General features: G+C 42.2%; 3 protein-coding genes across 3 annotated transcripts in view; 1 reads left to right on the top strand and 2 right to left on the bottom strand.

Moving 5' to 3' along the window:
* The window catches only part of LOC126426622 (streptococcal hemagglutinin-like), a 30,739-nt gene extending 30,183 nt beyond the window's left edge, over positions 1-556 (bottom strand). The window contains exon 1 of the mRNA XM_050088511.1: positions 388-556. Within this exon, the coding sequence (XP_049944468.1) occupies positions 388-556 (169 nt within the window). The remainder of the gene's footprint in view (positions 1-387) is intronic.
* LOC126427123 (uncharacterized) overlaps positions 1-20,871 on the bottom strand; it is a 525,102-nt gene that overhangs the window by 17,443 nt on the left and 486,788 nt on the right. The gene's annotated exons all lie outside the window — the stretch shown is intronic.
* Positions 12,056-20,871, top strand: part of LOC126427122 (ankyrin-2-like) — a 91,500-nt gene continuing 82,684 nt past the window's right edge. The window contains exon 1 of the mRNA XM_050089349.1: positions 12,056-12,114. The gene's annotated coding sequence lies outside the window, so the exon portion shown is untranslated. The remainder of the gene's footprint in view (positions 12,115-20,871) is intronic.

Genomic DNA, 20,871 nt, shown 5'->3' with positions numbered 1-20,871 from the left:
GTCTTTTCTGGGTACAAGTTGTGATATCTTGTCCATTACTCTTTTTGAGGTAAAGTGTTGTAGCAGTGGGGAATCCGAAATCAGAATGTGAGAGGATTAAGGAATGTGATGTAGGATATGTGTGGGCTGGGATGGGATTTGACTGCATAGGTTTGGATGTGTGGGGCTAATGTGGGGGTTTCACAGATATGTGGAGTACCTGTCTTAGGTGGGTTACTGGGATCTTTTCAGGATGGGGTGTCAGAGGATATTGACTGTGGAGTGGGACAAGATTTTGAATGCCTTTTCGTATTTTTCTTACATTTAGCAGGTGGGTTGAGGCCAATGCAGATGTAGCCAGTGTGGTAACATCTATGGCACAGGTTGCAGGTGTTGGTTTGTTGTTACTGGAGTAGGTGGGGATGCTGGGAAGCTGCTTCTGAACCCAGATGTAGTGATGATGATGGTGGAAATGGAGCAGCAGTGAGGGCTGAAGGCACAGCTGGCTGGTGCAAATGTGAGAACAGGTGGCATGGTTGGCAGTGTTGGCAGCACTGGCAATGGAGCTGTAGTCCATGCTAGACTAATGTTATATGCATATGAGCAGTCGGTTATATGAGGGAATGCGGTGTGTGTGTGTGTGTGTGTGTGTGTGTGTGTGTGCGTGAGAGAGAGAGAGAGAGAGAGAGAGAGAGAGAGAGAGAGACTATGTGGAAAGATGGATGGAGTCATCTGAGTACTACGATAGGAGGGAAGATCAGTTCATTCCCGAAATGTCTTTTTGGAATAAACAACCATAACAAATTCCCGTTTTGTGTCAGTTGAGCTCCGTGGCAGTATTGCAGTGACCTCTTGCCTTGTCACTGCTTTTGTGACTTCAGCAGCGTTCAGCCTGAGATATGAATATTGCAGTTCTGACACACACACACACACATAACATCTTAATGCTAACTTTCACATGCTTTGCACTACAATACGTTACAAAGATACTTCACATTCTCTTTCCTTCCTTTGAGTTCCACTTACAGTGTGTATCACTGTACTACTCGCAAGTCTCGTTTCCGTCACTGGGAATCATTCATAGTGAAATCAATCTACACTATTTGACAGAAAAAAAGTTTATAGACATTTTAGCAGCATTTTTGTGAAGCGTGGCGCGTTTACCTATCATGTTTTGGTAAGAGTGAGAGGAAAATTAGGTGATGTGGGGTATAAAACCCTAGACTTTCAAACAACAGTTGAGAGGTGCAAAAATTTTCTTGCACTGGTGTCACAAGGATGATACACCAACTTTGTATATTATTTATATGTGCGAGTCAAGGTAGTTGACAACTTTATTATTTATGAATTGAGTAAAACCTGCCAGTCAAGAACTTCTTTTTCTTTTATAAAGCCAAGACAACTCTGCGTTCCGAACTGTAGCCTACAAATTTGCTACAAACAGTTGGCAGCCTTAAGGATATGTTTGTGATTCAGCTATATTAGCATGTGGTATTGTAGTTTAGTTATAGGTGTCTAGGTGTCTGTTGTCCTGTGCACACAACGGCTACGGAGCGCTGCAACGCTGCTCAGACGGAGATGGCTGAGTTTGCCCGATCTATCCCGATCGATTGTTTTAACGGTGACAGCTAACGGAACGCAATGTCAGTTTTCATACAGGGAGTTGAAAGACGTTTACGCCATCGCAGTGCGAGAATAAATGGCGATGTTTGCTACGAACTTGAAAGGGTGTAGTAGGCAATAATAAGAAATCAGGGAGAGGGCGAAAAGATTTCATATACAGGAAGGAAATGGATGAGGCCTTGCAGAACAAGAGCAACATTTGTCCTGAGGTCTTGCTTGATGGTGCAAGTAAGTTACATTAGATATTTGGTACATTCATCATGTGAACTCCTTTAAAATACTTCTAGTTTATAACAGTTTTTGATGTACATTAAAACAGTGCTTTAATTTCTTTAAGACGTTGTGGCGGAAGCAGCGACCAGCGGGCAACCAAGCGACCACGCCGTTCCAGGGCCTTCAGGATACTCGACGAAGGTTACGTCTTTCTAATTCTCACTCTGATTCTGGAAAGTTTAATTCTTTGGACGAAATATGCCTACATGATTGCTGAGACTGCATTTTATGACGTTCAAACATAGCAACTAAAGTATGTCTGTGCTTTGTAAGGATTAATTTCGAAGCAAATGATTTCTGATAGTTTTGTTTGTACTGTCATAGCTATTAATTACTAAATGCTAAGAGTTCACGTGGGTGTGAGCATTGTAGTTTCATAGATTTTTGTTGTGTATGACCTTCCTTATTTCCTGTATCCTTTAATTTATGGTTTAAGTGCGTAAGTAATTTTTCAATTCACCCACTAAGGTAATTGACTTGATCACAATTTTGTTTGACCACTATGTGTAAATTAAAAAATGCATGTTTTCATTCACATCTGCAAGATCTTACTCAGAAGTTTTGCAATTTTAGTCAGTTCTCTCAGTGCAAACTGTGGGAGTATGCTGGACGTTTATGTAAACTTTTGTTTCGTTTTTCAGTGAACTCAGTGATACTTCTGTTCAAATTTCTTTATCTGTAGTAATTTTCCAAGAACATATGACCCCAGTTTGATTTGTAAACTATTTATTAATGCCAATAATTTACTTGGGTGGAGGCAATATAGTTCCTTTCTTTATTTTTACATTCCTTAATATGCATTTTATCCTTTTAAGTATTCCAGAAAGTCCCAGTTTTTGGCTATCCCTCCTGGAGATACTTAAATTAAAAAAAAAGACCATAGGTTTATTAGTGATACGGAAATTTTCAGTAAGAAAAATTTGCCTAGAAGCATTGCTATTTGATCATGTGATGTAATACTTTTCTATGCCACACTTCTGCATGATGGATGTTAACAATTTTTATGCGTATGCATGTAAATAGCTTTTATGTATGTGCATGTTAACAACTCACGCTTTCGATCCGCTTGCTGATCTCATGTATGGCCAAAAACTATTTTATTTTTTTAGTCAGATTTTACTACCTACAAGCAAACAAGTTAACTGCCAAGTCAGACATACAATTTGTCTCCTTATTTATCAGTCATTTCGTATTACGCAAATTAGTATTGAATATTCCTGTATACCTATCGCATGTACAAATTATTTCCTCTTTTTGTTTCTTTACATAAAAAATATGCAAATGATCATTACTGCCTAGGTAAACATAAAACATGCCAATTGTATCTGTGGAGTGTTACTCTCTAATGAGGTTAAAAGAGAATTACTACTATCTTTGTAATCTCTTTTGTTATGTCTTTCAAAACATTTTTTTTTTTTTTTTCGTTTGGACTCGAGATTATTTTGGGAGAAATTCTGTTTACTCGAAATGAAAATGGTTCAAATGGCTCTGAGCAATATGGGACTTAACTTCTGAGATCATCAGTCCCCTAGACTTAGAACTACTTAAACCTATTTAACCTAACGACATCACACACAGCCATGCCCGAAGCAGGATTCGAACCTGCGACCGTAGCAGCAGTGCGGTTCCGGACTGAAGCGGCTATAACCGGTCGGCCACAACGGCCGGCACTTGAAATTAGAATCGGGGAGCTGATCTTTAATTCTTTGTTGATCAAATCTGTATTTGTTATTATCTTTACAGCAGTCTATCGTTGACTGTGGACGAGTGGCAGCAAAGCTAGATACTCAAACGAACAGCGGTAGTGAATGAGAACCAAAAATGCAAAGAAAAATCCCACGCGCGGCGCGTCCTGCGTGGCCGTGGCCTTTACATTTTCGCTACCACCGCTAGGCGCAAATTGAGACGCGTACAGCACGTGTGACGTGACACGACGCTACAGCGCGATACGTACGTGCTGCACGAGACGCGTGGGTGCAGCACGTACTTCGCACGCGCCGACTGGCCACGCTCTGCGCTGACAGAACCGAAGCGCGCGCAACCTGTTATCTTTCTCAAACGACTTTACAGAAACTATTCACTGAAAATATTTGACTTTTGCCTTACTTGTAGCGTTATATGTCAGCTCCGTGGCGAAGTGCCCATCATCTCGCTAATGACCATTCCTATTGTGATGTACACACTTTAGTAAGACACTACGAAAAACTCGAAGTTTGCAACTAAAATTAGGGGTCGCTATGATTTTGCGTTTGGTGCATATTACACCATGTGTTGCTGCGTATGGAATTTAGCTAACATACTGAATTTTTGTTTAGACTTTGGAGGTGGTCTCTATCTGCCTCCGATCTCGAGAAAATAGATCCTATTTAGCGCGCTCACTTCCGATCTCACGCCTACCAGAATGAAATACTCGCAACATCTCTCACATCACCTAAACCGCTCGACACATCGAAACGAAAGTTTGGCGAATGATAGCACACAAGGAGGAGAGTGTTTTGCCAATTCTTAAACACACGGAATTTTCTTATCTATGGCGATATATCAGTACTTTCACTTCCCTCTTTATTTATTTCACTCTAGTGACTGTAATTTTTTAAGAGTTGTCGACAACTAGCGAAAAAAGAGCTTCCTAGTATGAAAATAAACATGAAATTTCTTCTTTTATATTACTGCAAACCGACACTATGAGGTTTTTCGTAAGCTATTGAGCTCTGTGATTGCCAATTACTTGTTTAATGAGGCACTTCGTTTCGGAATTCTCTCGCAGTAGCTGCTGTGAGATGTTTTGGCAAATTACACTGTGACAAAGGAAGTACAATTAAACCAGTCACCAAGAGAAATGTGGCCGTTACTCATAAATGGTGATGTTTCTTCGAATGACAAAAGGTTAACAACTCACACAAAAACAGATTTCCAGTTCCGTTGGAATTTTGGTGGAATCCCCGTAACCCATTGTATTTTTAAGACTGAGCGACTGGAATGGAAACTTACCAAAGGATTTTATTCCTTCTCTTGATCTGAGCAGTGTTAAAATAATGACGAGCGTTCCTTCAGGCGGAATGATAGGTACAAGCCAGATACTGGTTCAAATGGTTCAAATGGCTCTGAGCACTATGGGACTCAACTGCTGAGGTCATTAGTCCCCTAGAACTTAGAACTAGTTAAACCTAACTAACCTAAGGACATCACAAACATCCATGCCCGAGGCAGGATTCGAACCTGCGACCGTAGGGGTCTTGCGGTTCCAGACTGCAGCGCCTTTAACCGCACGGCCACTTCGGCCGGCCCAGATACTGGCTACTCACCTACGGCTTGCCGAACTGACAGTGTGTGATCGCGAATAAAATAGTTGTTATTGAGAAAAATAAACAATTGATCTGTCGCCCAACACAATGGTCAGTGTATTGTCAGTAGCGGAGGATAATGAGCGCGACAGGAATGCACAAGCTAGCCATGTGTGCCGTGTGAGTTGGAGTTCGAAAAACATTGTCATGAAAGTAGATCTACCTTTGTCAGCAGTACATTTCAACAAATTAAATATATCTAATCGTAACACTCTTTTAGGATATCCCTGCTTTCGTGATAATACCGACCATTTTCTTCATTTGTGTAGCCTGTTGTTGTATAATTAGCTTATTAATGCTGATAATGTCCATGCAACAATTGAAATACTTTTTCTCATCACGGCAAACCAATTAAAACATTGTTATTTGTGACTGCTTTTCCACTGTTTCTAGCTTGCAGTGGAAATGTCATGTTCACATGCATGTAGTACAGTGTGTCGTATTACATTATTACATACATATCAGACTAATCACAATGAAAGTTCTATACTTCAGATCTTGGACGCTTTTTTTACCACAAGAACAAAGGGGTCACACCTGTGGAGATTATCCCTTTCTAAATTTTGGTACCCCCCCCATGAACCATGGACCTTGCCGTTGGTGGGGAGGCTTGCGTGCCTCAGCGATACAGATAGCCGTACCGTAGGTGCAACCACAACGGAGGGGTATCTGTTGAGAGGCCAGACAAACGTGTGGTTCCTGAAGAGGGGCAGCAGCCTTTTCAGTAGTTGCAAGGGCAACAGTCTGGATGATTGACTGATCTGGCCTTGTAACAATAACCAAAACGGCCTTGCTGTGCTGGTACTGCGAACGGCTGAAAGCAAGGGGAAACTACAGCCGTAATTTTTCCCGAGGGCATGCAGCTTTACTGTATGATTACATGATGATGGCGTCCTCTTGGGTAAAATATTCCGGAGGTAAAATAGTCCCCCATTCGGGTCTCCGGGCGGGGACTACTCAAGAGGATGTCGTTATCAGGAGAAAGAAAACTGGCGTTCTACGGATCGGAGCGTGGAATGTCAGATCCCTTAATCGGGCAGGTAGGTTAGAAAATTTAAAAAGGGAAATGGATAGGTTGAAGTTAGATATAGTGGGAATTAGTGAAGTTCGGTGGCAGGAGGAACAAGACTTCTGGTCAGGTGACTACAGGGTTATAAACACAAAATCAAATAGGGGTAATGCAGGAGTAGGTTTAATAATGAATAGGAAAATAGGAATGCGGGTAAGCTACTACAAACAGCATAGTGAACGCATTATTGTGGCCAAGATAGATACGAAGCCCACACCTACTACAGTAGTACAAGTTTATATGCCAACTAGCTCTGCAGATGACGAAGAAATTGAAGAAATGTATGATGAAATAAAAGAAATTATTCAGATTGTGAAGGGAGACGAAAATTTAATAGTCATGGGTGACTGGAATTCGAGTGTAGGAAAAGGGAGAGAAGGAAACATAGTAGGTGAATATGGATTGGGGGACAGAAATGAAAGAGGAAGCCGCCTGGTAGAATTTTGCACAGAGCACAACATAATCATAACTAACACTTGGTTTAAGAATCATGAAAGAAGGTTGTATACATGGAAGAACCCTGGAGATACTAAAAGGTATCAGATAGATTATATAATGGTAAGACAGAGATTTAGGAACCAGGTTTTAAATTGTAAGACATTTCCAGGGGCAGATGTGGACTCTGACCACAATCTATTGGTTATGACCTGTAGATTAAAACTGAAGAAACTGCAAAAAGGTGGGAATTTAAGGAGATGGGACCTGGATAAACTAAAAGAACCAGAGGTTGTACAGAGATTCAGGGAGAGCATAAGGGAGCAATTGACTGGAATGGGGGAAATAAATACAGTAGAAGAAGAATGGGTAGCTTTGAGGGATGAAGTAGTGAAGGCAGCAGAGGATCAAGTAGGTAAAAAGACGAGAGCTAGTAGAAATCCTTGGGTAACAGAAGAAATATTGAATTTAATTGATGAAAGGAGAAAATATAAAAATGCAGTAAGTGAAACAGGCAAAAAGGAATACAAACGTCTCAAAAATGAGATCGACAGGAAGTGCAAAATGGCTAAGCAGGGATGGCTAGAGGACAAATGTAAGGATGTAGAGGCCTATCTCACTAGGGGTAAGATAGATACCGCCTACAGGAAAATTAAAGAGACCTTTGGAGATAAGAGAACGACTTGTATGAATATCAAGAGTTCAGATGGAAACCCAGTTCTAAGCAAAGAAGGGAAAGCAGAAAGGTGGAAGGAGTATATAGAGGGTCTATACAAGGGCGATGTACTTCAGGACAATATTATGGAAATGGAAGAGGATGTAGATGAAGATGAAATGGGAGATATGATACTGCGTGAAGAGTTTGACAGAGCACTGAAAGACCTGAGTCGAAACAAGGCCCCCGGAGTAGACAATATTCCATTGGAACTACTGACGGCTGTGGGAGAGCCAGTCATGACAAAACTCTACCATCTGGTGAGCAAGATGTATGAAACAGGCGAAATACCCTCAGACTTCAAGAAGAATATAATAATTCCAATCCCAAAGAAAGCAGGTGTTGACAGATGTGAAAATTACCGAACTATCAGCTTAATAAGTCACAGCTGCAAAATACTAACACGAATTCTTTACAGACGAATGGAAAAACTAGTAGAAGCCAACCTCGGGGAAGATCAGTTTGGATTCCGTAGAAACACTGGAACACGTGAAGCAATACTGACCTTACGACTTATCTTAGAAGAAAGATTAAGGAAAGGCAAACCTACGTTTCTAGCATTTGTAGACTTAGAGAAAGCTTTTGACAATGTTGACTGGAATACTCTCTTTCAAATTCTAAAGGTGGCAGGGGTAAAATACAGGGAGCGAAAGGCTATTTACAATTTGTACAGAAACCAGATGGCAGTTATAAGGGTCGAGGGACATGAAAGGGAAGCAGTGGTTGGGAAGGGAGTAAGACAGGGTTGTAGCCTCTCCCCGATGTTGTTCAATGTGTATATTGAGCAAGCAGTAAAGGAAACAAAAGAAAAATTCGGAGTAGGTATTAAAATTCATGGAGAAGAAATAAAAACTTTGAGGTTCGCCGATGACATTGTAATTCTGTCAGAGACAGCAAAGGACTTGGAAGAGCAGTTGAATGGAATGGACAGTGTCTTGAAAGGAGGATATAAGATGAACATCAACAAAAGCAAAACGAGGGTAATGGAATGTAGTCTAATTAAGTCGGGTGATGCTGAGGGAATTAGATTAGGAAATGAGGCACTTAAAGTAGTAAAGGAGTTTTGCTATTTGGGGAGCAAAATAACTGATGATGGTCGAAGTAGAGAGGATATAAAATGTAGGCTGGCAATGGCAAGGAAAGCGTTTCTGAAGAAGAGAAATTTTTTAACATCCAGTATTGATTTAAGTGTCAGGAAGTCATTTCTGAAAGTATTCGTATGGAGTGTAGCCATGTATGGAAGTGAAACATGGACGATAAATAGTTTGGACAAGAAGAGAATAGAAGCTTTCGAAATGTGGTACTACAGAAGAATGCTGAAGATTAGATGGGTAGATCACATAACTAATGAGGAAGTATTGAATAGGATTGGGGAGAAGAGAAGTTTGTGGCACAACTTGATCAGAAGAAGGGATCGGTTGGTAGGACATGTTCTGAGGCATCAAGGGATCACCAATTTAGTATTGGAGGGCAGCGTGGAGGGTAAAAATCGTAGAGGGAGACCAAGAGATGAATACACTAAGCAGATTCAGAAGGATGTAGGTTGCAGTAGGTACTGGGAGATGAAAAAGCTTGCACAGGATAGAGTAGCATGGAGAGCTGCATCAAACCAGTCTCAGGACTGAAGACCACAACAACAACAAACAAATTTTGGTAACAGTTGGTACAGATACGCCAGCATACTACGCAGCGAGAAGAGAACCTTGTTTTACTTTCCTGCCTTGCTTCTTAATCACATGATTTTATAATATTCCTTGCTTCCTTACTCACTACCCTCTGTCCCTTCTTGCGATCTGACAACATTGCGGAGGCATATGGTGCAATTCCAGCGGCCAATGGCTCATCAGTTACTGAAGTATACATTTTTCTTGACAGAAGAAAAACAAATCAAAACTATGCAGATATAAATAACAGAAAAGTATAACGTGCTAACGAAGAAAGCTGGAATGTTTAAATGGCGAAAAACGAAACACTACCCAAAGGCAATAGAATTCAGTGCACAGTAAGGCAAAATTTATCGTATTGGCAATACTACCACTGCTGATATGTGCCGTTCCGATGTGAGCATGTGGCTGGGCTACTTTTCCGCTCCCCGCCTCAAATTTCCCACGGTGCTAGCGAGGCAAGCGCGTCGCGCGGTGCTAGGAGAAACTGTGCCTCAACCGCAATGCCGCGCGACCTGGCGCAGACGCGTGTCGCGTCCCAGTCGCGTCGCGTCGCAGTTTGCGCGGTGGCCCCATTTGAACCTGTGGAGTTACGAAAACACGCGCTGCGCTGCGTCGCGCCACACGCGCTACACGCGTCTCAACTTGCGCCTAGCCTAACAGATACCGCAGGGCTTCCTGCACGCCACATTCTCACACACCGCGGCGAGGCACGGATTTCTGAGTAAAGAGGAACTGCAGGGAGAGAACCCACGACACCTCACGTCGCTCCAGTGCAGTCACGACTCGGCAGCTGACACGAATTCTGTCCAAACATAAGCAGGCATCACTGAGGAGGTCTTGAAAAAAGCGTAATAGTAGGTGCGGCAGTGTCTGCTCTCACAGTATGAGATGCAATATCTAGATTTCACATGACGAATTGCGCCGTTTTTATAAGTTGACGCAAAACTTTACTAACGAAGTTTTTCTCGAACGACATTTTTCAGACGAGACTAAACAAAAGGACTATAAACGTAAACAATTTTGTGCGGTGATCAACTCAGTCTGAAGCGGCAGAAACTAAACTTGGTATTTGACCCTAAGTATCTGCATTTTGCGGGGATGATGTTTTTGTGTACAGATATTTTGCGCTGTTCTGTTGTAAGCTATCGTACTGGCAGCTACGTGTTTTCGGTGGATTTTTTTTTCTTTGCACGTATTATAAAACCGAATACGACGACTAGTGAGTCTGCACTGCATCAGCCTATCGCACCACAGATGACGCCCACTTATTACGAATGGTTAAGAATGACTAGCGCAAAAACGAGCGTTACTGCAGAAACTGCTGGCATAAAATAAGTTCGGGCCATGGTACTTGGCGCAGCACGAGGGAACAGGCGGAAAAATTTAAGTTCTTGCATGGATACCAGGGCAGTACACGGTCAGCTGACCGGTAAAATGTTCTGGGTGGCCAGCTCACACGAATGAATTTGGTTATGCACTTGCGAGATATAAACCTCTATGTAAGACTGAAATCAAAATAACTTTGGAAAACAAAAGCGGCGACCAGAGCTACAAGCACTTGCAGTGCTCGTGGAAGTGCAACTACAGTGTTTAAGGATACGTTCTGAACCTATGATTTCCTTGAGATTTTACTCGCGTATCCCATCTACATCTATGGCGTGGTGCAGGTGAATTCTCTATTGTCCAGAAATGAAGTGGACTGCGCAAAGCATAGTTTCTACATCTACATCTACATACATACTCCGCAATCCATCATACGGTGCGTGGCAGTCGATACCTCGTACCACAACTAGCATCTTCTCTCCCTGTTCCACTCCCAAACACAACGAGGGAAAAATGACTGCCTATATGCCTCTGTACGAGCCCTAATCTCTCTTATCTTATCTTTGTGGTCTTTCCGCGAAATGTAAGTTGGCGGCAGTAAAAGTGTACCGCAGTCAGCCTCAAATGCTGGTTCTCTAAATTTCCTCAGTAGCGATTCACGAAAAGAACGCCTCCTTTCCTCCAGAGACACCCACCAGAGTTCCTGAAGCATTTCCGTAACACTCGCGTGATGATGAAACCTACCAGTAACAAATCTAGCAGCCTGCCTCTGAATTGCTTCCATGTCCTCCATCAATCCAACCTGATAGGGACCCCAAACGCTCGAGCAGTACTCGAGAATAGGTGGTATTAGTGTTTTATAAGCGGTCTCCTTTACAGATGAACCACATCTTCCCAAAATTCTACCAATGAACCGAAGACGACTATCCGCCTTCCCCACAACTTCCATTACATGCTTGTCCCACTTCGTATCGCTCTGCAGTGTTACGCCCAAATATTTAATTGACGTGACTGTGTCAAGCGCTACACTACTAATGGAGTATCCAAACATTACAGGATTCTTTTTCCTATTCATCTGCATTAATTTACATTTACCTATATTTAGGGTTAGTTGCCATTCTTTACATCAATCACAAATCCTGTCCAAGTCATCTTGTATCCTCCTACAGTCACTCAACGACGACACCTTCCCGTACACCACAGCATCATCAGCAAACAGCCGCACATTGCTATCCACCCTATCCAAAAGATCATTTATGTAGATAGAAAACAACAGCGGACCTACCAGACTAACCTCTATGAAAGCCAGGCTTCAGGTAGTAAAACAGGCGGTTACGATCTCAGTCGTGTCGTTACTGGACGAAGCTGAGTGGTGTAGGGGCATGCGGAGGAGGGAGTTGTTTATTCGGAATACAGCGTTCTGCCGCAGGAAGCGTTGTGTGCGCTCGCTACTCGGAAAAAAATAAAAAAAACTGCAAGAAGCGCGAAGGTCACGGCTTGCAGCGTTCGTCGCTGGCGGCAGGGCGGGGGGGGGGGGGGGGGGGGCGGCGGTGGAAGTGGGGAGTCACGTGACGTCAGAGCCGCTGCCCCGCCGGTTCTGGAACAGCCACTCGCTAGTCGCGGCCCTCAGTTGCTTTCCTACAGCGGGACGGGCGAGTGCACGTGTGGTCACAGCAGCAGCAGCAGGTAGGAGCCTTCCTACTTACTACCTTCTCGACGGTGTGCGGACATATGCCATGATTTTATCTGCTTCGAAGGGTTGAGTCCCTTGTCTCCCCCTTCCCCTCAACCCTACCACAACAAAGGTCAAAATTTAATAATGATTTTGGTGTAGCTCACGCTGCTAAATACTGCATTTTCGGGCAACAACAAAGTTGTATTATGTGGCAGGTGTCATTAGAGCACAGTTAATAAAGTCATTTCTTGAAATAATGAATAAACTAGGCACTTATCTTTTCGTGTTTCGCCGGCCGGAGTGGCCGTGCGGTTCTAGGCGCCAGAGTCTGGAACCGAGCGACCGCTACGGCCGCAGGTTCGAATCCTGCCTCGGGCATGGATGTGTGTGATGTCCTTAGGTTAGTTAGGTTTAAGTAGTTCTAAGTTCTAGGGGACTGATGACCTCAGAAGGTAAGTCGCTTAGTGCTCAGAGCCATTTGAACCTTTTTTTTTCATGTTTCCCACACTGGTCTCGTTGTAAAATCATGGCTCAATAGTTGAAAATCTAGGTGGTGATGGTTCCAAGCTTGGATGCAAAGAGGCCTAGGTTTTATTATGCGATATTCAAAAGTTTTGTTGATGCGCTTCACAAACCATTCTTGAAGATTAAACCTTTTGAAAGGTTTAGCACAATGGTGATGTAAAAAAAAAAATAATCAGCACTCTAAATTTAAGTTACATTTCCTTTTTATTGCTTTTGCTGCAGTATTATGTAACATACAAAACATTACTTCACAATACAAAACATACTTGAAAATATCTTCCTCACTGTTAAAGTTCGCATTTTATAAGCTGACTACAATATGTGTCTTTCCAACATTACGTCCAAGACTTGACCTTCTCAAGGTCTGACTCTCTAACAACTAATAATAATAACCGCTTACGCGCCCAAGAATCAGAGTTACAAGTACGTCAAAGATCATAGTGACAAAAGAAAGAGTTCACATAAGAATAATATCATTGCAACATAAACATATCGATGTATCAAAGTACCTCTACATTAATGAAATCAAATCTGAATGTTGTCTCAGAAATATGTTAACTACTTCACAGAAACACAGTAGAATATTGCTGGTATCGAGAGGTTCAGGTGAGGTGCCGTGGTGGTTACGTAATTCAAGTACCATTACAACCTCCTCCTCCTCACTCGCCGCCCGACCCGCAGTACAGGTACTTACTGAGCCTTTCCGCTGGTTTACTTAACATAGGACCATAATCTCTATGGATTTTTCGCCATATTTCTAGAGTTTCGTTGTGGAAACTATTAAACGCATCTCGCATTGAAATCCGCACCAAATTTCGAGCCACAGTAAAACTTTGCCAAGCTTGGAGATTTTGCGCTCATCTAAATTATACGTGCCTTTTTCGGTGCTCCTGCAGCAGCTTTCTGTCGTGTTTTGTGTACCATGGGGGATCAGTTCCGTCTCTTATTAATTTATTTGGTATGAATCTCTCGAATGCCGTTGATACTATTTCTTTGAACTTTAAGCCACATATGGTCTTCACTTTCATATTATGGGAGGATTGGAGACTGTCTCTCAGAAAGATGTCAACCGAATTTTTAGTTGCTTTTATAAACAGATATATTTCGCGTTTAGTTTTGGTGAATTTCTTCGTTACGGAAGTGAGACTCGCTACGACTGCGTGTTCACTAATCCCTGTATCCGTCGTGATGGTCAGGATTATTTGTGGCTAAGACGTCATGTGTGTTTTCGTAACCATTTACAATTTGAATGGCCTCGTCAACTAATTGTTCAAAATAATTTTATAAAAAGCATTTAGAACAATTAAGGAAGTTGTTTTCTGTCCACAGTAGGGTCTGAAAATGTATTTTTGTCAACATACGGAAGGTAGATTGAAGTCAGTGCCAACTATAATTGTATGAGTAGCATAGCTATTTGTGATGAGACTCGAGTTTTCTTTGAACTGTTCAGCAACTGTTTCATCTGCGACCGGTGATCGTTAAAAGGAGCCAGTTATTAATTTATTCCGGTTGTCGAATATAACCTCTGTCCATATTAAGTCACAGAACTACCTCCTTCAATGTCGCTTGTGAGATGGAACGCACATGACATTATTTTTTGTTAAGTTGTGCTTCTTGTTTCTGCTGTAGTGGAGATCATTACAATTACAGCTTTTCCCTCCAAAACCTAGGATGCTTTCTCTGTGACTCTGTAAATACCAGAGCTAAACAATGTAGAATAACAATGTACGTTACAAGCATAGCATTCTGTATCACTTCATTGCCTTATTTCTAACATTTTAAAATTTAATGTCGACTTTAGATGACATGCCAGTCATAGATGTTCTTATCTCTGTTTATGAACGTACTTTCAGTCATGCTTTGAACATTGTCCTGCTACACTTTATTAACTAATGTTTCGCCGCAAGGGATATCGGATTTTAGAGAGTAAATTAATATGGAATATGTCGTTCTTCTTTTCAAACATTCACCTACCCGTTTCTTCTTTCCTTATTGTCTTTTGGGTATGCAGTTGTAGTAATTAAGGTAGGCACAAATGCAGCGATCAAAAAGAAATGATTAGCGTGCATTCGAATTCTCGTTACACCGTTCCTTCCTTGTTGCTCCCATGGCGATGGACTGTTTCTATTGCAATCAGTTAAGCGTGAAAGGAAGCTACCGTACAGACAGATGGAACTATATTTGTACTTGGCAGAAGTAATTACATACTGACATAATCGCCGGAATTGTTTTCGTTTCCCAAAAGATACAAATATTTCGATTTCGGAAAAGAAGCTCTGCATTTCGCCAAGATATCGAAGAAGAAGATCCTTTACCTACTGGTCGTATCGAGTAAGATGTGGAGACGGCGCTTTGAAAGCGGACAGAAGAAGTGCGAGGAAGGGCGTCCCTTACCTGAGGGATCGCTACTCAAGCTACCTGGCGAAGGGGCAAGTGTGGCAAATGTCCGGCGTGGCAAATGTCTGGCATTCTTCTGGAGTGTCCAGGCCGCGTGGCCACTCCCTGCCCCTCTCACTCCTTTCTTATCCCTCCCCCCCCCCCCCCCCCCCCCCACTCTAGTCACCGCTTTTAAGTTTCGGTACAAACACCAGTCGCGAAAGCTACAGGACGGCGCGTGATCCAGGTTGGCGTTCTCTCGCCTTGTGAAACACTCTACGGACACGCATGTGCGAATTACGAGGGGGCCATTTTGCGCCGCTAAACAGGCGTGGATAACTCTTCCGCTACTGAATAACTGACAATTAAGCTACGCAAAAGTATGCTCCCTCGGTGAATTGAGCAGACGAATCCTTCTTGGAAAGTCGTCAATGTTCACGTTGCCGGAACATGACAAACAACGGATTTGGCGGAACGTCGCTCTGAAACGAACGTATTACTCAACAAGAAAGCATCAGCGCCTTTTTCTTAGTTTCTGTCGCTTAGTATTTTCAGTCAACGTGTAAAGCACGTTTTCAAACCATAAAAGACGTTTAACGTACAGGGTGTTTCAAAAATGACCGGTATATTTGAAACGGCAATAAAAACTAAACGAGCAGCGATAGAAATACACCGTTTGTTGCAATATGCTTGGGACAACAGTACATTTTCAGGCAGACAAACTTTCGAAATTACAGTAGTTACAATTTTCAACAACAGATGGCGCTGCGGTCTGGGAAACTCTATAGTACGATATTTTCCACATATCCACCATGCGTAGCAATAATATGGCGTAGTCTCTGAATGAAATTACCCGAAACCTTTGACAGCGTGTCTGGCGGAATGGCTTCACATGCAGATGAGATGTACTGCTTCAGCTGTTCAATTGTTTCTGGATTCTGGCGGTACACGTGGTCTTTCACGTGTCCCCACAGAAAGAAGTCACAGGGGTTCATGTCTGGCGAATAGGGAGGCCAATCCACGCCGCCTCCTGTATGTTTCGGATAGCCCAAAGCAACTACACGATCATCGAAATATTCATTCAGGAAATTAAAGACGTCGGCCGTGCGATGTGGCCGGACACCATCTTGCATAAACCACGAGGTGTTCGCAATGTCGTCTAAGGCAGTCTGTACCGCCACAAATTCACGAAGAATGTCCAGATAGGGTGATGCAGTAATCGTTTCGGATCTGAAAAATGGGCCAATGATTCGATTGGAAGAAATGGCGGCCCAGACCAGTACTTTTTGAGGATGCAGGGACGATGGGACTGCAACATGGGGCTTTTCGGTTCCCCATATGCGCCAGTTCTGTTTATTGACGAAGCCGTCCAGGTAAAAATAAGCTTCGTCAGTAAACCAAATGGTGCCCACATGCATATCGCCGTCATCAATCCTGTGCACTATATCGTTAGCGAATGTCTCTCGTGCAGCAATGGTAGCGGCGCTGAGGGGTTGCCGCGTTTGAATTTTGTAGGGATAGAGGTGTAAACTCTGGCGCTTTTCGGTCCTTTGGTTACATTAAACCTCCGTTGAAAACTTCGTCTTGTTGCAACAACACTGTGTTCTAGGCGGTGGAATTCCAACACCAGAAAAATCCTCTGTTCTAAGGAATAAACCATGTTGTCTACAGCACACTTGCACGTTGTAAACAGCACACGCTTACAGCAGAAAGACGACGTACAGAATGGCGCACCCACAGACTGCGTTCTCTTCTATATCTTTCACATCACTTGCAGCGCCATCTGTTGTTGAAAATTGTAACTACTGTAATTTCGAAAGTTTGTCCGCCTGAAAATGTACTGTTGTCCCAAGCATATTGCAACAAACGGTGTATTTCTATCGCTGCTCGTTTAGTTTTTATTGCCGTTTCAAATATACCGGTCATTTTTGAAACACCCTTTATATAGACGTCTAGACCAGCCTGGACTACATACGGGGAGTTTCCTCAGCAGACGCCACTGCTCGTATCTCTCTCTCTCCCTCCCTCTCTCTCTCTCTCTCTCTCTCTGTGTGTGTGTGTGTGTGTGTGTGTGTGTGTGTGTGTGTAGCATCTACAGAGGCATAATTACTTAAATGGTTATGAGTAACATATTGTTGAAAAAAAATTGTCGTACGTCGCCGGCCGCGTTGGGGGAGCGGTTCTAGGCGCTTTAGACCGCGCTGCTGCTACGGTCGCAGGTTCGAATCCTGCCTCGGGCATGGATGCGTGTGATGTCCTTAACTTAGTTAGGTTTAAGTAGTTCTACGTCCTAGTGTACTGATGACCTCAGATGTTAAGTTCCATAGTGCTCAGAGCCATTTGAACCATTTTTTTGTCACACGTCATAGTCTCGCTTTTTTATTTGACGATGACAGTTATCTTTTAATTATTTTCCTTACAATGGGAGGCCACGACGTTTGCAACGCGGATTTACTTCCAACTTCGCGCACTCGCAGTACTCCGTGAGGACGACAAAATGTGTAAGCAGTAGCGCGTACTTCTCAAGCGTTACTGAGAGAATTTCCGTCGTCAAATATTTACCTGTGCGTGGCCATTTTCCCAACGAAGCGGCGGCAGCCGAGTGGTTAGCGTTCAAGCCCGTGGATCGCTGGATCGAGTCCCGTTCGTCACTTTTTTTATTTTCAACACAGTCATTTTCTTACCTATTTCTATTACAATTGATATAATGGGGAAAATACGTGTAATCGGGTAACTAGTATTAAATTTACAACGACGTTTTCCGTGGAAAAACAAACCTCGTTAACATTTTCAAAAACCTCTCTTTCAGACGATAATTTGGACGCAAACCATGCATAACGCAGTATTTCCTTAAAAATCGGCGCTGATAATTGGTTATACAATATCGAGAGTACTTTAATAGCGTCTTCCGATAAGCAATTCCTCGTTCTCTTTCGATTAAATACGAACAATTTTGAAGAAACGGACAAGCACACATTTTCAGTATCACTTTATGCGTTAGGTCGTTTAGTAGTCGATAGTTATCAATATTACATTATTTGTGATAATAAAAATTAGTAGACTGCCAAATAACATTGTAAATTTAATAGAAGTTCATCCGATTACACGTATTTTCCCCATTATATCAATTGTAATAGGAACAGTAAAGAAAACGCCTGTGTTGAAAATAAAAAAAAAAGCTGACGAACGGAACTCGATCCAGTGATCCAGGGGTCTGAACGCCAACCACATTTTTTTTTTTTAAATCATTCTTTTCTATATTGTTCGTTGAATTCGTTCAGGGAGGACGTCCGAGGACGCCTGTTCAGTGTGTTCGTTGATCAGTTCGCTCAGTTTTTCCTGTTAGAAAGGGTAGCTAACGCTCTGACCGAACACTCTGAGCTACCATGCGGGCACGACTCAGCTGCCGCCGTTTCATGGTTAACATGGCCACACACAAATATATATTTGACGACCAAAATCATCTTGCGATTTTCTCAGTAACGCTTGAGAAGTACGCGCTACCGCTTACACATTTTGTCGTCCTCACGGAGTATTACGAGTGCGCGAAGTTGGAAGTAAATCCGCGTTACAAACGTTGTTGCCTCCCCTTGTTAGTTGTTATGCTTGGAATTGTCGTAATCCATTCAATCTTATTCTTAAGATTTGGGTCTAAGAATGTAGGCGCTGTCTGGCTTACGTCAGGCCGTAAAATGCTCCGTAATGTGCCGCTGACGTATCGAAATCATTTTCAATGCTGAAGACAGCGTCGTGTTGCATTCCAAATCTCGTCTAAATGCGCTCGAACCTGCAGACACAGAATATCGCACATCCAGTTACATACTTACTGTTCTATGAAGTGGGTAAGCTTAATTTTGCTTTTTTTTTTTTTTTTTTTTTTTTTTTGTTCGGTAGTAATACCTCGAATTCAATACAAAGAGTGGCAAAGTACAGACTAGTATTACAATTAAATAGGCGCCCAGAAGAAGGTTGTAATCGACAAAAGTAACTTCTTTTTCAGGAAGAAGGAAGCACTCTATTGCACAAATACTATACTTCGAAAACCAAAATTACAATAAACAAGTGTACTGACTTCGTTATTTCGCTAACAAACAGTTGTGTCACGTGTAAATTGAAAAAGAAATAATGGGAAAAATATCTTTAACAGAACAAGACTGTAACCTTAAAAGTACAAGATTGTAACCAACAACAATATATAAATGATTGTATTTAACCTCAGTATCCAACAAAATGTTCGTGTGAAACATCGTTAATACTGAATTTCTATAGATCTGCAGATATTTTATGTGCAGAGGAATGCCACTGAAGTTATTTCTTTTAGTATGCATTATGCTGACTTAACTTGCAAAGAAACCAGTTCTTCATAAAATGGTTTGAATTCCACTGGAATATACAGGGTGATTCAAAAAGAATACCACAACTTTAGGAATTTAAAACTCTGCAACGACAAAAGGCAGAGCTAAGCACTATCTATCGGCGAATTAAGGGAGCTATAAAGTTTCATTTAGTTGTACATTTGTTCGCCATTTCAGCCAATAAAGTTTTTGGTCCCTTTTTCTTCGAAGGTGCTACTGTAACTGGACTACAGTATCTGGAGATGTTAGAGAATTGGCTGTTCCCTCAGCTCGAACAAGAAGCACAACAATTCATATTTCAGCAGGATGGAGCGCCACCACATTGGCACTTATCTGTCCGTAACTACCTGAACGTCAACTACCCGAGGCGATGGATCGGCCGCCAGGCAGCCCGTGACAGAGCACTTCATCACTGGCCTCCAAGAAGCCCTGATCTTACCCCCTGCGATTTTTTCTTATGGGGGTATGTTAAGGATATGGTGTTTCGGCCACCTCTCCCAGCCACCATTGATGATTTGAAACGAGAAATAACAGCAGCTATCCAAACTGTTGCGCCTGATATGCTACAGAGAGTGTGGAACGACTTGGAGTATCGGGTTGATATTGCTCGAGTGTCTGGAGGGGGCCATATTGAACATCTCTGAACTTGTTTTTGAGTGAAAAAAAAACCTTTTTAAATACGCTTTGTAATGATGTATAACAGAAGGTTATATTATGTTTCTTTCATTAAATACACATTTTTAAAGTTGTGGTATTCTTTTTGAATCACCCTGTATAACGCACACGTTTGCAAAAGAATTGAAAAAGATACCTACGCCTCGTTCTTTAGCTGACACCGACAATGAACTGGTATATAGAGGCACTTGGACATATTTTGAATCCGTGCTATTTTTAAAAGGCATTTTGGCACAACGAAAAACAGAAGGGACCATTCAGCCAGAACACTCGGCAGCGAGCACGTCTAAGGATGTTTTGGACTCTTCATGTGCTGCTACTCTGGAAGACGAAGTGGATGTGAGGGGGACAGATAATGCCTTTGAAAGTACTGTCAGTATCAGTTATGGGACTCTGTGATAGTAGTGTTGACGACTATGAGCCTGAACTTCAGGTTGCTGTAGTTGAACAGACAGAACAGGCCATGCTGCTGATTTCCTAAGCAACAGAAACTACCCGCAATGATAGCATCCCTTCAGGATCCATAAATCCACCAGTTGCAACGAGAAATAAACGTAAGCAAAAAGAACATGGGTTATGTGCATATCTCCAATTAGTGAGAGAAAATTATATTGCGTCAGGACCAAGAAGATAACAATGATAAAGACCTTCTGTGGTTCAAGACAATATTGTCATTTATGAAACAGTTGCCATCATTAAATAAATTACATTTTAGAACACAAATGCAGAAGTTGTTATTAAAGGAGTTGTCGAACCAAAATACGCCACAGTTGCCACAAGTTGATCATTCAGACCTTACTAATGTTTGAGAAATGTAAAAGATTAAGTAGATACAGT

This window comes from Schistocerca serialis, chromosome 11, assembly GCF_023864345.2.
Source record: "Schistocerca serialis cubense isolate TAMUIC-IGC-003099 chromosome 11, iqSchSeri2.2, whole genome shotgun sequence".
Classification (NCBI taxonomy): Eukaryota; Metazoa; Arthropoda; class Insecta; order Orthoptera; family Acrididae; genus Schistocerca; species Schistocerca serialis.
Note: the sequence above shows the minus strand (reverse complement) of the source record. Positions and strands in the feature narration are given on the sequence as shown.